This window comes from Tympanuchus pallidicinctus, unplaced genomic scaffold (assembly GCF_026119805.1).
Source record: "Tympanuchus pallidicinctus isolate F22 unplaced genomic scaffold, pur_lepc_1.0 scaffold4, whole genome shotgun sequence".
NCBI lineage: Eukaryota > Metazoa > Chordata > Aves > Galliformes > Phasianidae > Tympanuchus > Tympanuchus pallidicinctus.
This window is the reverse complement of record NW_026294758.1, coordinates 39645797-39661835: the sequence shown is the minus strand read 5'-3', so window position 1 is coordinate 39661835 and position 16039 is coordinate 39645797. Positions and strand designations below refer to the sequence as shown.

The window sequence follows — 16039 nt, the reverse complement described above, 5'->3', positions numbered from 1 at the left end:
AAATGCTAGTAAAATTTTCACAGAAGATGGGCTCGCCAGAACTTCAACCATGGTACATATGGACCTTCTGCATATTAAAAAGTACTGTATGAAACTGCTGAAGCTGGCAGCCGGGAGAGATTTATTTTCCTGTAGCCACCCTATTTCTTTTTCACACAAACTCTCACTGCTGACTGTTGAATGAGATCTCAATAATCTAAAATTCATGTTCACTTCTTTTTGCAAGAAGTGTGGTATGAGGATACATCAACCATTTGTCAGGGAAATTTTGATTAAGATGTGAGATGTGGTAACACTGCAGAAGAAAATGAAGCATCTCAGGCAAGAAGAGTTACCAGAAGAGTTACCAGTCCCCTGACCGTGGCAGGCTCCGGGAAACTCATCACAAGCCAGCCCTTTCTCCTGTATTCACTTGAATGGAATGAGAACTGAAATCTCCAGGACTGGGAACAGAATTAACTAATTAATAGGCTGTCGTGGTTTAGATAACAAAAATGCAGAAACCTAATAGCACAGTTTGCTATGTCTATACTAAAATATCCTGTCAGTTTAGCTCTTTGTTTTCCTTAAATTTTCTGCCTGTGAAAAACTGTTTTTAAATTTATCAACCGCTATTGTTTGATGCTGTGTTCCTAGGAGTGTAGAAAGGAAAAGCTGTAGATGTATGGCATTTTTGTGAACATGCATGTGTCCTGCTTAAATCAAGATAGATTTCCCAAAATCACAGTCTGAGATTTTGTATGCGAAGAATCTGTTTGCGCACCATATTGGCTGTTTTGGGCAAAGGATTTTACTCACGAATGTATATTTATATATATAACAATCTCTCTGTTAATGAATCTGTCTTAACAGTATTTTTAAAGGATTTTGCAAAGAACATAAAGCATTCAGAAGCCAGTCTTAGATAGGCCAAGTAGCTTTATAAAGATGGTGAAATGTGCAGAATTACAATTTGTTTGAGAATTCGTTACATTAAATGATCTGCTGAGTCGAACAAGTGAGCCTTGTTCATTTATTTATATATTTATAGGTGTTACACTGGATAAGACTAAATACTATAGCAAACATTTGGGAGGCTTACTATTTACTCAAACAACTTTGGGTTGTACAGAGGAAGAAACAAGGAGAAAAACCTTTGAATTACTCGTATTTCTCTGAACTAACCATTGTTGTCCTAGCAATACGGATATATATCTAGACTCACCCACCTCTATATACTTCCTTTAATTGGTGTCCTTTCAAATGTACCCTTATGCTAAGTTCCTTTCATACTTCTAGGTCACTACATGTATGTAGACTCCATTTACGTCAAACATTTTCAGGAGGTGGCTCAGCTCATCTCACCAAAGACTACAGCTCCGATGTCGGGCTGCTTATCCTTTTATTACCAACTTAAGCAGGAGAGCAGCATTGTTTTTACTCTTTACTTGAGAGATATGAGTGGCTTTTATGAAGAGATCTGGAAAACAGACAGTGCCTCGACTGGAGACTGGGCATTAGCTGAAGTTGACTTCAGTGCACCATACCCTATGGAGGTAAAACAGTCATTCCTGTACAATTAGTTCTGTATATTAGTCCCATATTTCCGTCTGTAGATGGTCTATTTTTGAGGATACTGAGAATTGTAACATTATGCATGCCTTGTGCCACAGAACAAAACTTAACAAAAACATTCTAGATGTTTTCTCTGACTTAGACAGTTCTGCAATTCAGTCTTAGTTTTCATGAGACAGCGTCCAAACTTGGGTCCTAATAGTGCAGTAGCCTTTAGATGTGAAAGCTAGCTGTCTTTGGAAACTTGAATTAATGCAAAGAGTATCAGAAAAAAATAAAATGGTGTCTCCTAGTGTTTACTAGAAAATAAGTACCTTCAAAGATTGGAATAAACAGTGTATTATATATGCACATTATATGTACTTACATATGTAAAATATATAATACACTTTTTATATGTATCCATAGATTTTTATGAATAGATAGTAATAATACACATAGATGATTACACTAAGATTACAAGTAAATCAGCTGTAATTCTACTTGCTTTAACTCTACTGAAGCTGTTCATTAATTCAGTGTAAGCCTACAGATTTTCAGAAATTACTGGGGATAAAATTTATTTTTGTTAGTTGTTACATACCTTCATTCTCAGTAATGTCAGTAGCCATATTGAAACTGTTGTACTTCAGATAGTATGGCAAAGGAGGTGTGATCTGATTTAAAAAAACACATTCTAACAGAGAATAGTAGAACAGGAGATACAACATTTACTAACAGACTGGGCGTTGTTTCAATTACTGTATCTGAGGATAAGAACAAATGTATAAAACTAATTGGCAGAAATGTTTTAAAGGATCAAAAAAGTGAAGTGGTGAAGTGAAAAACTATGACTGAAGTAGAATGTGGGAGAAGTTTACAAAAGCCATAAATGATACAGAGAAGCTTGACTGTTCACTTTTTCTCATAATTTGCAATGATGTTCCAGATTCTTAATTACAAGATAACAGTCTTAAAATAAAAGAGAGGACATCTTCATTCATATTGCAACTAACCGTAGAACTCAATTCCCCAGCATACTAGAGATACCATTATTTTGATCAGTTCAAAAGCTGATTAGAGAAATTCAAGGGAAAAACAATCCATTAGAAGTGCAGTGTAAGGGAATAACCAAAAGCTTGTCAGCGTCTAGAATTCTTTCTGTGGTTGACCTCTGCTGAAAACAAATACTGGGCAAAATGGGCCTCTATTCTGCTTCAGAAATTTTTATGTAATCCAGCATAGTCATTACTTTAAAGATAATTTTTTAGATTTATTTTTTCCCCCAGTTATTTCACAAGGAAAGTTTTGGTTTTTTTTCTTCTGGCTAGAGGAAATCTTTCTGGTTTCTTACACAGCTCTCCTAGTTTGTTTCCATCTGTGGGCAAAACATCACAGACAGTGCTATCTCACTCTGGAAGCATTTGTCCTTATATCCTTGTTTTGTCCCTGGGGCTGTCTTATGATTCAGGCTTTTCTCAGAGTTTTCCTGTAAGTTGGTGCTTTGATACTTAAGATAAATTTTAACACACTTCCTCAATAGTTATGGACTGTCCTCCACTTACTTGAGGAAATGATGTCCCTTGGGAATGGAGAATATCCGCAGTCTTTGATTTTGTGGTAAGCAAAACAAGTGATAGCTTTTCTAGTTCTCAACTGATTTTTTAAAAGGAGAACTTTAGTGTCTGAGGATGTTTAGAGACGAGTGAACACAGTAACAACAATTGGTGCAAAGTAATCCATGCGGTTTGGTTTTAGCTCTTGATCTTTGTCAGTCAATAAAGGATGAATACTGGCTTGCTATGGTATCATTTCATTAGTGTATGTTTATAATTGATGTTTCATCAGGCAGCAGAAGAGTTCTGTTATCCTTTGATTTTCCCTGGACTTTGGATGGGCAAAGATCTTTTACATGGGTCAGAATTGAATTTATACTATAAATAAGTGGTGTAATTCAGTTTGTCCCCAAACCTGTAGTACTGCCTGAAGTGCTGCAGAGCCTGCGTGGGGGAGTCTGTCAGAATTCTGCAAAATGAGAATGTGTACCAAAATCACACATTATTGTACACTATTATTGTACATTATTGTGTAGATATAACAAATGATTATTATTTTCAGGTAGTATTTGAAGTTGCTTTCAATAGTGCCAAGGGAGGTTATGTTGCCCTCGATGACATTTCTTTCTCTCCAGTTTACTGCAGCAATCAGACAGGTAAGAGTTCTTGCTGTCTGACATCTTTTCTTCCTTGCTTTGCTTCCTTGAACTGCTTGTGTCAGTACTTCCAGTATTTGGTAGTGTTGTGCTGATGCTGCTTACTTATGTGGCCAGTGCCCGTTGGGCTTCTCTTTCCCTACTGACAAGACAGCATCTGTAACAGAGATAAAGAGAATGTTATTCTCTTGATGAACTATCTGGAAACCAATCCTTGCTGCTTTCCCTCCCGAGGTAACAATACCTCTGGGTTCTGCAACTGGTGTGTTAGACTGAATGCTGGGGGATGTCCTGAGTTTTCCCCAGATGTTTCAGTATAAGGAGGCAAAAGTCCTTGGATTTTCACTTTCGCTGATGCAGGGAATATCTTCCTCCATCCACATGCCCTGAGGTGTTCTTCAAAGCCAAAGCAGGAGCTATGTCTTCCTGTCTATACTGTTCCAAAAGGTATTATTTCCCACAAAGAGTGGAACATCTGTCAGGATTTTATTAGATTTTCACAGCAGCAGAAGTCAGCTAAGTCCTCACAACCTCTGCAATTTGGGTATATGGGACCAAGGACTTTGTCATTTGTGAGTGCAGCCTCTTAATTCACTCTGTTCTTGTTTTTCACTGCTACTGCTAAGCAATTGTCAGAAATAAATTAGTGGTTTTCCCCTGAGCCCATCCATTCTTTTTGGTCACAGGCATGAATTTTTGGCTAGTGTTTTGGAGTGATTGGGGGAAAAGAGATTTTCGTGCTTTTTTATCACTTGGAGTCTGTTCAAGCTTTACCTGCACTGTGTAAATATCAATAGGAGGCATATTATGACATATTACAGAGTTATATATTATTATATATTATAATATATATTATAAATCCTCCACTCTTGGCACAGTAATTCTAGCTGTTCCACTGTCTACTCTATGCCTCTTCTATTTTTGTTTTGCAACAAAAATCCTGACTTAGGGTTGCAGTATGCCATGGATTGGATCTGTGTGCTCGTCTGTGTTTTCCATTTTAAAGGCAGCTACTGTGCAGTGAGCCATGGAATGTTACATAGTATTTTCTGCTGAACCCTGATTTTGTTGTGGTGTAATAGTCCAAGTGTAGATCCACTCTAACTTACGAAAATGATGGCTCAGCTAAGAGCTTTGCTTACCAGCTCTGATTTGTATTTGTTCTTAGTTTGTGGGGTGTTTTTTGTTTTTCCTACTTCAGAAATTAATGAGAAATTAGTTGTTTGCTGAAATACATTTAGGTGCTTCAAATATCCTTCAAATTTACTTCCAGTTTCAAATTACTTTAAGTGGAGATGTTAAAAAGCAAAAAAATCTTCATTCTCCTTGTACTAAATCACAGGGGTGCTTATTACAGCTTTTTTTTTTTTTTAAACTTTCCGAAGTTTGGTCAGTGCAGGTCTTGATGGTAGTCCAAGGGAGGGAAAGATACTAGAGCAGTATACACGCTCAATAAAAGTTGAATCTAAAGGTAAGTGCTCGTGTTTCATGAGCCAGGCAGTGACTCCCACTGTGCACTTTCTCAGGTGATGAATGCAGAGGCATCACTGCTACTTATTTCTCTGTAAATAATGCAGAGAAAAATACATAGTTAGCACATAGTTCTGGCTTATCTGAGAATGAAGAACTGGAGGCATTTCAAAATTTTGCTTGTCCTGAAGCTGATCATCTGTGTCCTTGCCACTGCCTAGGAATCCTGCTTAGCCTCCATGCAGAGGGGTCGTGCATGCGGCTATAAAGTGGTGCTCACAGGGTCCAGACTGCTGAGCTAGCCAGAAGTTGCATGGTCACTTTGGCTTTGTCCCCTCCTTCACTCATCAGCTGCAGCAATCAGCTGAAGGGGCATTACAGAGGTAGAGAATTTTTACTTAAAAGTACCATTTGACTGCAGATCAACACAGAGCTATCCTCAGGTCTTTTTAATAAACAGTGCAGCATTCTTTGCTGTAGAGCTGAAATGACAGAGGTCAATGGCCATGAGGTGGTATGCAACCCAAAACCTATTTGACTTACATACTCAAAGCATGTATATACAGGCACATTATGCATTACTACAAAATGGATTTTAGAGAGCCGCTGTTCAAGAAAATTCTAAATGTTTGTTTTGGAAAGTAATCCCCTCGGGAACCAAAATGAAAATCTGACAGCTATGCACATGTATGCACACACTCACAGTCATTCTGTCCAAATATCTTTTGAATAAGGGAGCGGGATGAAAACAGATGTTTGAATGTCTTTGTGCATTATGTCTGAAGGAGAACTCTTCTTTTTATGTCTGTAATGTATTTATATTTTATAGGGACTGTCAGGGAGGTTTTTCTTTACTTCCTCCAGCAAAAATATAAGTAAATAGCATGCACTTGTGATAGAAAATAGATACCTTGAGGTCAGTGTGATTTTTCATCATATGCATGTAACAACTTTATGTATTCTTGTCTTCTGTAATGCAGAGAAAGATGAAATGGTATATTAGGGCATACTTCTGCTTTGAGTACTTATGCTTGTACCGTGCTCTTCTTGAGAGAACATATGCATTTGTTTTTTAGGAATTATCTTCAATCCTGCTGATGCAGGCTGCAATTTTGAGGAAGATCTGTGTAATTTTTACCAGGATCACAAGGATGTCCCAGGATGGAGCAGAGTGAAAGTGAAACGCAACGTGTACAGAGCGGGAGATCACACTACTGGGTTTGGTAAATCTGAACAAGAGTCAAACTGGATGTTTGCTAATGTTGTTTGTTAATGTTGTTTGTTAATGTTAATGCGTTGTTTAAATTTTCACATCATTGGCAACATCATTGGCACACTTGTTAATTTGCCTTGCTGTAATTGCTTGCCATTGCACTCTATCGGGGAATCTGGCTGTGCCTGACCCTGCTTGCAGGGTGGCAATGTCACTGGTCAAAAAATCATGTGGGCCATAAATCAGAGTAACATCACTGAGCTGCTCTGATCTCAGTCCACAAAAGTCCACCGACTTTCTAGTCATAGTCACTAAATGACATAGACACTATGAGTCCACAAAAACGTGCAGGCAAATATGATAGTAGTGTAACGCACTGATTTTAACGTAGAGGAGAGCTGGGCTCTTAGCTCTTCCAGGCAAAGGACAGTTGGAGTCTTCAAGGGTCTTCAGTGTGAAACTCTATGCTGTAAAGCCGCATAGTGAAAAGCCTGCCAGTAAGTTCTGAAAATGTCTTCTGCACTTGATGTAGTGCTCTTCTTACATCTCCGTATATAGAGTGTTTGTGGTTATTATCTGTAGGATAAAGCCTCACCTGTTTCATAACATGCACTGTGTTCCATCCTTTATTCTTTGGTCTCAGAGCAGAATCTTTGAAATAGCTGGCTTTCCAGCAAGAGAATATTTCCATGTATATTTGAAGAGTGCTTATTTCTAGTACCTTACTCATGTACCAGTTTGAAATAGCAAGTTTGTTTTTAGAAAAAAAAAAATCTTATTTCCTTTCACTGTCTTTTTCCTGCCAGTAGAAACTTTCTACCACTAAAGTCTGTTGCAATAACTGAAACGGCTTTAGCAGCAAACAAGCTATGCTAATCGTTTATTAGAAATACTCATTAGTTGCACTGTTTTGCAGGTTATTACTTGCTGGCAAACACAAAGTTTACATCACAGCCTGGGTACATTGGACGTCTGTATGGCCCAACCCTGCCAGGAAACTTGCAGTTTTGTCTGCGTTTTTATTACGCTTTGTATGGCTTTTTCAAAATGAGTGGCACCCTCGCTGTTTATATTTTTGAGGAGAATCATGTGGTTCAAGAGAAAATCTGGTCTGTCTTGGATTCCCCAAGGGGTGTTTGGACTCAAGCTGAAATCTCCTTCAAAAAACCGATGCCTTGCAAGGTAAGAGCCAGCTCTTCGTAACTGCAGTGTTGTAGATGGAGGTTTTCCTTGCCTTTTCTTTTCAGAGAACTTTTTTATCCAAGGAGTAAACATGAGTGAGGTACCCCTGCAACATGAAATAAATTTCCCTAGGCAGTGTGGTAGAGGAGTGTTCTTCTTTGTAGACTCGCTTCCATTAGCCCCAGTGAAGGGGCTCTGTAGCAGGAGCAGAGCAGTGCACTTTATGTCCTGAAGGGCAGTCATGGTATTCACTGAGGTACTGGGATAACAGCTGACTGGATGCAGCTATTTCTGCAGTTATTCTGATTCCTGTAATGGTTTTTCATTATATTTGAGTCTTCTGAGGAAAACCAGATGGATCGCTACCACTGAGATTACAAAGATAAATCCAGTTTTTTTTTCAAGATGGGATAATGCTATGACATAAAAATGAAAGTTTTTGCTAGTAACTCTTGAAACACAAGTATTTCTGAATTATCAATATCACAGAATCACAGAATTGTAGGGGTTGGAAGGGACCTCCAGAGATCATCAAGTCCAACCCCCATGTCTTAAATATCTTAAGCATTTCCCCCACTATAATTTTTGACATGAGAAAATTAATTAGTGTAACTTTTTTTTGGAAAAAATGAAAGTTCTGCCTGAAAATAAATGCACTGTACAAAGAAAGTTTGAGAGCAAAGTTGCTTCAGTGTGTTAGAGAGGAAATTTACACTGAAAGTTTAATTGTAATGGTTATTACAATTAAATAATAATTGTTGGGTACTTTCCTTTAGCTATCTGTTAAATTAAAAATACATGTTTTTAAATTTTTTTTATATTTTTACACATACAACAGAATTTCTAATGCCCTTTCAATCCCTATAGAAAGAAACAATTTCAGAGTATTGTTATGGCCCAAAAACTTAGTAGTAGTAGAAGTCTCTTACAGTGTCATCCCAAAATATTTGCAAAAAAGTGTATTTCTTTCTCTCCTCTTTTTTCTTAAAAACAAAAAGTAAAACCATGAGAAGATAATGGTTAAAAAGGCAAGCGTATAACATGTTTTTGCTATCTGCTGATTCTGTTTTTTTTTTTTTAATTGCTTCTAAAAAGTTTCAGTAGCTTGAACAGTGTAACACAATGAATGAGTATGAGTAGCGATGACAGCTGAACATGACTGTTAACACATGGTTTATAGCCTTGGAGGTGGCAGGTTTTTGTAGCACGTGACATCTACAGGGAAAATCTTTTCCAATGTGGATTTATGAAGAACTATTTTTATGTTTTCCTAGAAATAAAAGTATCTAAAACACTTGAGAAGAAGCTTGCCTGGGATGGAAAGCTTTTAAAAATTTCTTTGAATTGCAGCTTTTGTGTCTGTAGCTACTAGTCTGCCTGTGGGCAGTAATAGATGGGGAGAGCAGTAGAGGAGAGAAGAATGAAGTCAGAGGAATATCTGCTCTGCTTCTGAGACCAAAGGTTTGCAGAAGAGAAGAAACACCATACTCTGCAGCAGCAGAGTACTTTGGCCTCCAGCAATTCTCAAAAACCTGCAGCAGGTTCTTCAGGTCTTGTGATGAGAAAGCCTTCTTTATTACAGAAACAAGCTGCAAAATGTTACTGTTGAAGTTTCGTTCTTTAGGTATTGCAAAAGGTGAGACTTAGAGCTTTAGAGCTTTAGAAAACTCTAGTTTCCAGCATTTCGTAATTTGGATACCTCTTAGTAAATATAGTAAAGTAACTATGTATTTTGGAGGATGAAACCTTAGCTTAGTCTGAAGGCTGTTATCTTACTGGGGAAGATCATTGAACAGATTGTCCCGGAAGCTGTGCTAAGCATATTGATACGGGGCGGTGATACAGTGACGTTGACAGTGGAATCGAGTGCATCCTCATCAGGTTTGCAGATGACACCAAGCTGTCATCGTACGCCTGAGGGATAGGATGCCATTCAGACAGACCTAGGCAGGATCAAGGATTGGGCCTCGGTGAACCTCATGAGATTCACAAAGCCACATGCAAGGTCTTGCAAAGTTGGTTGTGTACAGTACAGGTACACAGTACAGTACAAGATGGGGAGCAAAAGGATAAGAGCACAGCCCTGACAAAAAGAGCTTGGGGGTACTGGTGGATGGCAAACTGGATGTGAGTCAGCAGCATGTCCACACAGCCCAGAAAACGAACCTGATGTGTGTATAATGAGGACCTAAAGAAATAGCTGACAGGGGATAGTCACTTGCCATCCTCATTGTAGGCCTGTGTCAGAGGTGCATCAGAGCACATTTTGCCTGACTTCTGGCTCTGGAGAGTGAAATGTCACACATGAGACTCATATCTGCTCAGTGAATGTCACTTGTCCTGTTTGCTCCAACCTTCACTCATGTCCTTTGGTGTATTACAGATAAATCTTTGTGTTTTCAGTCCTGTCTGGGGGGTGGCAACCCCCACTCACATTTTCCATCTTGTCTGGCTCCTCAGCCTGTTCCATGTCTTAGCCTCAAATCCTGACCATGTCCCATCTCTTTGCCCTGCCTATGCAAATTCTTATAAATTATAGTGTTTTGTTTTTTTTTTTAATCTAAAGTAACGAATTGAAAGAAAACAGAATTCTGGCACAAAGACTAAACCCTTACACTTTTCGTTCTCCTTCTCCAGTGTCTAGTAGTGCCCAAGCCAAAGAATTTTTGAAATAGGGGCAAAATAATGCCTTTTTTCCTAGCCTTATTCTTGGAAATGATGGAAGTGTTTTGGATTGAATCTTCCAAAACAAGCCTGAAGCAAGCACCCAGAATGGAAAATCTGAGCTGAAATCATTGCATCTTGGGATTGTTAATAAGAAGGGAAAATCTTTCAGTGGGGTGAAGTGGGATTAAACATAAGATGGAGCTACCACCTTTTCTCTGGGAGATGTAGTGGTTGATGGGGCTAGCACATTGTTTTTTGAGGTGCATCAAGTCTAGGCTTAAGAAGGTGTAGGCATGCACAGTAGTTTAGCTGGTCAAGTGCTTGGTTACTGGGTGCAACTTGTAGATTGGCTCAGGGACCGTGGATACAGGGAACAGTCTCCTGGCTGCTCCTTAATGGCTAGCGAGGTCAGTGAGGTAGCAGTTATGTTGCATTGGCCAAAGAGTCCTGATGGTTGTAAAGCCAGAAAATACTTGAATATGTATGCCCTTCATCTTTCTTCCCAATATGAAGGGAAGGCTTTGAAAGCAAAACTTTGAAATCAATCTGATATGCTTTAATTATGTGTGGGCTTTTTTTTTTTTTTTTTTTTAATCAAGCCAGTAAAACGGCTCAGATTTTCATCTTCTGGTTTATGTAATGTTTTTTTGCAAGTTCTTTTGGAATTAGCTAACTGCAGTCTGGCACAGATTGTTGGCTTGAATTCTGTGAGCAGGAAGCTTGATGCTGGCCAACAGACTTGTATTACGCTTTCAAAATACCGCGTTGAAAAAGTTATGTGGGTATGATCCAACTGAGCAAGTAATAAATGTTTGTACATACATTATATATGTGCATACGTATATACAAACATACTGCAAATACATATGTTATATTAAACTGGTGGGAAGGTAAGACATTTAAAATCCCAATTTGTTTGTATCTGAGATGCTCTGTGTTTGAGTTGGTTTACACATCCGTGATCCTTTGCATAAAAAGTGTTTTTGTACTCTATAATACCCAGAAAATAAATGTCAGACAGAAGATCTTCCTAACAGTTGTTAAAATAAATGAAACTTGCCATACCTTGCCATATTAATATCATTAAGACAGCATAACAATCTGACTCTGAAATTTGTAGAATCTTTTGATCTGATTAAATGAACTGAAACTGATTTTCCAGGTTAATACATGGCAGGGAAAGGTCATTGCTAACGGAAAGACAAACTCACATGAGCCATGCACAGCATGGAGATATTTGCATGCACCATGGAGTATGAATTAGCATTTTAATCTTGGACATGTTCATATGCAGCCATAAAAAAATCTCCCTCTTAAGCAACTACAAAGAAAGTCTAGAAGTCTGTAGTAAAATGAAATTTTGACTGCAAGTTGATCTACTCACATTAGTTCTGGTCATTTCTACTAGATTTGATTAACCTTTCTGGTGCTCTGGCTTTATAAAGTGAACATCTCATGTTGCTTATTCATTCATGCAAGTTTTTATAGTTTTGACACACTGCTGTAGAGTTTCAAAGAGTTAAAAAATGAATAATGAATCCTTGAGAAGATAGTTGGCATCATAGTAGTCTTCTCTATTTGCCCAAAGCTAGATGTGGCAGCGTTTCTTGGGCTTTTATTCTTTCAGTCTGCTTTTCTTCTTTCCTTGAGTTCACCTGTTCATTTTCACCTGTCATCCATAACCAATTTTAGTTGCAGTTATGAGAATGTGAATCATATGAATGAGTTTTGCACTTCAGTAGTTATTTGTTTTAAAACAAGTGAAAGGAAGGTCTTTTAGGGAATCATTAGGCATTGAAATCCTTCACCACAGAATGCTTTGAAGGCTAAGAACACATTTTAAAAGGAATTGGGCAAATTCATGGAAAAGAGACTTTGCAGAGACCAGTGCAAGTATGACCTCCAATTCTAAAGCAAATGCTTTAGAACATATTATAGGAATGTACAAATATCCTTATGGTTGATTTGCTTCTTGTGCTGTTTTTCCTAAATATCCGGTATCACTCCACTCTGCCTTCCTGCGCTGTGCTAAGAGGGTCTTTGCACCTTTTCTCTCTTTTTACCTGTGGAAATGCTCATGAAACGAGTAGTATTTTTAATCTGTATTGATGAAATTAATTAATTCTTAGATTTCTCTTTCCTGCTAATAAATCTGTGTCTTCTAATTGTCCATCAAAGTCATGGGTAAATGACTAGTGCAGAATGCAATTTACTCCTAATTGCTATGGCTAGCTCACCAGTATGAAGGACACAGTTTTCTGCTTACGTATAAGATAGAAGAGGGCTGATATCTTAGTGTTCACTTCCTCCTCTGAAAATCTGTCACTTGTGCCAAATAAAGGTGGTTTCTTCAAGTGCTGTTGTAATACAACTCTTGATGCATACTTCCATATTAAAATGGACAGTTTCAACAGATTGGAGTTGGCTGCATTTTGTGTTTTGCCCTGCCTGTCATACATTCTCTCATGCCTAAAACAAGATACTTACTGAGGAGCAGTCAGTAGAAAGGCCCTTTTAAGCTGATGTTAAGGTCTGTAAAGTGCTTGCAAAATGTGTATCCTGCTGTCTGAAGTGTTTGATAAATAGTAATGGAAATGACACATGGGAAAAACAATCTAAAACTTACTCAGTTTAGAAAGTATTAGAAAGTATTTCACAGAAGCTAAACAAGGAGATCCATTGGAATAGATTTTAACATCATTTGCTGTCTGCAATAGTAAACCTACATTTCCCTTTTTTTGCTCAGTTTTTGTTCTGGGTAACTAGTACCGTAATATTACCATGGCACACCGTCAGTAACATACTTAAGTCTAAAGGTGTGAACCTTTCTTTCTCTCTGGGAAAAAAATGAGCCGAAGAACCAAGTTGGTTGAAAAGAAAATAGAGCCATAATAAGAGATTACTGGAGATCTAGGATGAGTCTGGGGGATGGTGGAGGATATCAGTGTCTCAAATACACTGTTTGCAGGGTTAGAGTTAGTCTAGTCTCTACAAGACATGAAATAGATGTAGCGTTAACACTGTGTGGCCTAAGACTATTCTGTCAGATATATGTGGCTCTTTGACTGGTTTATTCCTGCAAACCATTTCCTTTGAACTGGAAGGGTTTTAAAAAACACTGGTTCAAATGTCAAGCTTATTACCAATATTATTCTATTATGTATGTAGATATTTTCACAATACATTATTTTTCCCACTGGAGAAATGATAAGTACTATTTTCACAGCAAGAAACTGAACTAGCATGGTAAGTGCCATTTAAACTCAGTTAATTTAAAATGATGCAGGAGATCGCAGATAATCTAACTTTGGCTTAGTAGCATATTTCCTCTACTGATAACAGATCTGTTTCTGTTTAAGCCAAATAGAAACAAGCCATTTAAAATCTAGTTTAATCAAACTAGTCAAAAATAATTTGGGCTACATTGATAACATTTGTATGAATCAGCCGTGGGGCAATCACCATGATGCACTGATTCCATCTGCCAGGATTGGTTGCAGCTTATATAGCTGTGCAGTATTATAAATGACTGAAGAGATAGTAAAACTCACTGTTTTGTGAAAGCATCTTGACTGCTTCTTGTGTCGTGTCGCACTTTTGTTTTGGATGCTCCCATCGTTTTTGGATTTCATAATGCAGAGTTTTGTGTTACTTCAAGGAAGCTGCAACAGTTGCTCCTCTCAAGAACAGACTCAATCAACGAGAACATCATTATAATTGCTTATGTCCTGGATTTTGAGTGAATCTAAATAAGTGTCCAAATGACAGAATGAGTTTCGTATGTATACAGATAAACAGTATGTAGTTTAAACATGGGAATGTTCAGCAGGATAAAATTGGGTAAATTAATTTTCTGCAAAGGCTCGGGTTGATTTTCAGACACTGGATTTGGTAGTTGTCCCAGCTTATCTTTTTTTAAATATGTATATTTCAGCTGATCTGGTTTTCTGATTGAGCAACAGCTATGCTATCTTGGGATAAAAAAGAAGGGATCTGGGAGCATCATTTATCTTTGTGTCTTTTTCTTGGCTCCTTCCAACCTTCTTTTTATAAATTCCCCAATTTTCCCTTTTGTACTTTTTTTTGCATGCCCTATTCCTTCTTCTCTTCCAAAAGAAGGTTCATTTCATATGCATACATTCAGCTCACATCAACTTGTAGAGATGCAGAGAGGTAAGGACTGGAAATCATTTCCACCTAACTTTGTGTGTGAGGCACAACCTAACAACATGGTATAAAGGAAGTGAAAACTTGTTAATTCTACCAGTTGTTCTCATTTTGTGTTACTCCTTATTCATATAGGGTAGGATAAATTGTAATAATTGATCATTGATACTTTTGATTGTGCCAGGCGTGCCAGGGTGCCAGGAATGTTAATTTAGCATTGCAAAATAAACCTCCAGAAATCAAGGCAAGGATTTGGAAGGAAACTAATAGCCTGGCTATGTCTTCTTTCTGGAACAAGGAAAAGGCATGAGAGAAAAACGTATTTTATTTTCTCAGTAACACAAGCAACAACTGCCTGCATTTGATAATGTTTTTAATTTAGCCTCCAAGATAGCATGCAAGTCCAGAAAGATCTGTTACATTTTGAAACAGTTAGTATATTGTTCAGTTGTCATTTTTTATGAAAAGAAGCATGTGCGGAGCACAAAGATCCTTTATTCTCTTCTCCAAGATATGAGATAGCTTTGTAAAAGATTATTTTTTTTAATAACTGACCTAGGAAGTATTCTAATATAAATTGAGCAGATGTGAAGGACCATAAGATGCTAGTGCTGTCAGATTCAGAAATATGTCTTGGGATGAAAGTTAGTGGCTGAGTGAAATCTGAATTCATGGAACTTTGGGGCGTAAAGTTCACATGCACCAAAACAGACATTTAAGAAAAAAAAAAAAGTTAAAAAAAAAAAAAAGACATTTAGGACAAAAGAAGACTAAACAGATCTGATTTGCAAAGAAAAATATTTTCTACGTCATTGCTTAAAACTAAACTGAGAACATAACAAAATCAGCCAAGTGCACAAAGAACAACGTTAGTATGTAACGCTGTTGCTGATATTGGAAATGCTGCATGCCCACTCATTCATCCTTGCTACCCCTGTGCAATTATAAAGTCTTCTGGTGGCAGTGTGGTAATGCTAATGCTGTGGATGACAAAACCAAGCAAGTTCGCACATGTCACTGAAGCAAAACGATGCCTTGTACAAAGGGTATGCATTCAAAGGCCTTTGACAGAGCAAGTTATTGTTGTGATGCTTTAGAAATGGAGCTCTTTCTGCAGGATCCAACGGGTAATTACATACCTTGTATGGAACAAATTATTGCAATTTAAGAATAAAGAACTTGATCCTGCTCCCAGTGATGTCAATAGGAAAACATCACTTAGAACATGATTCCACAGTGTGGAAATGTTTCACAAATGAGGACTGATCTCACCCTTTCATGTGTGGTTTTCTGAAGATCCTTGGGTTTAGGACTATAATATGTCTTTAGTTTAATACAGTGTTCACCAGAATGCATTTATTAACAGTCTGGTGAATGATGTCCACTTGACATAAGTATTTATTGTATTCCTTACTCCACAAGATGCTACCATGTTTTTTAACGAACTATGCCTGTTTCTTGAGAGTGACGTTACAAATTAGGTAATGATCTTTGCCATATTAAACCTTAAGGCAAGGAGAGCAGATCTACAGAGAAGCACATGGGACCACTACTAGGCCACTACACAGAGAAGCTGTGCACGTTGTGCTGGGGCA

General features: G+C 37.8%; 1 protein-coding gene across 2 annotated transcripts in view; it reads left to right on the top strand.

Annotated features, from left to right (window-relative positions):
• MAMDC2 (MAM domain containing 2) overlaps positions 1–16039 on the top strand; it is a 63810-nt gene that overhangs the window by 38598 nt on the left and 9173 nt on the right. For both annotated transcript variants that reach the window (XM_052700846.1, XM_052700847.1), the window contains exons 6-9: positions 1279–1535; positions 3652–3745; positions 6292–6438; positions 7345–7610. In XM_052700846.1, coding sequence (XP_052556806.1) covers positions 1279–1535; positions 3652–3745; positions 6292–6438; positions 7345–7610 — 764 coding nt within the window. The remainder of the gene's footprint in view (positions 1–1278; positions 1536–3651; positions 3746–6291; positions 6439–7344; positions 7611–16039) is intronic.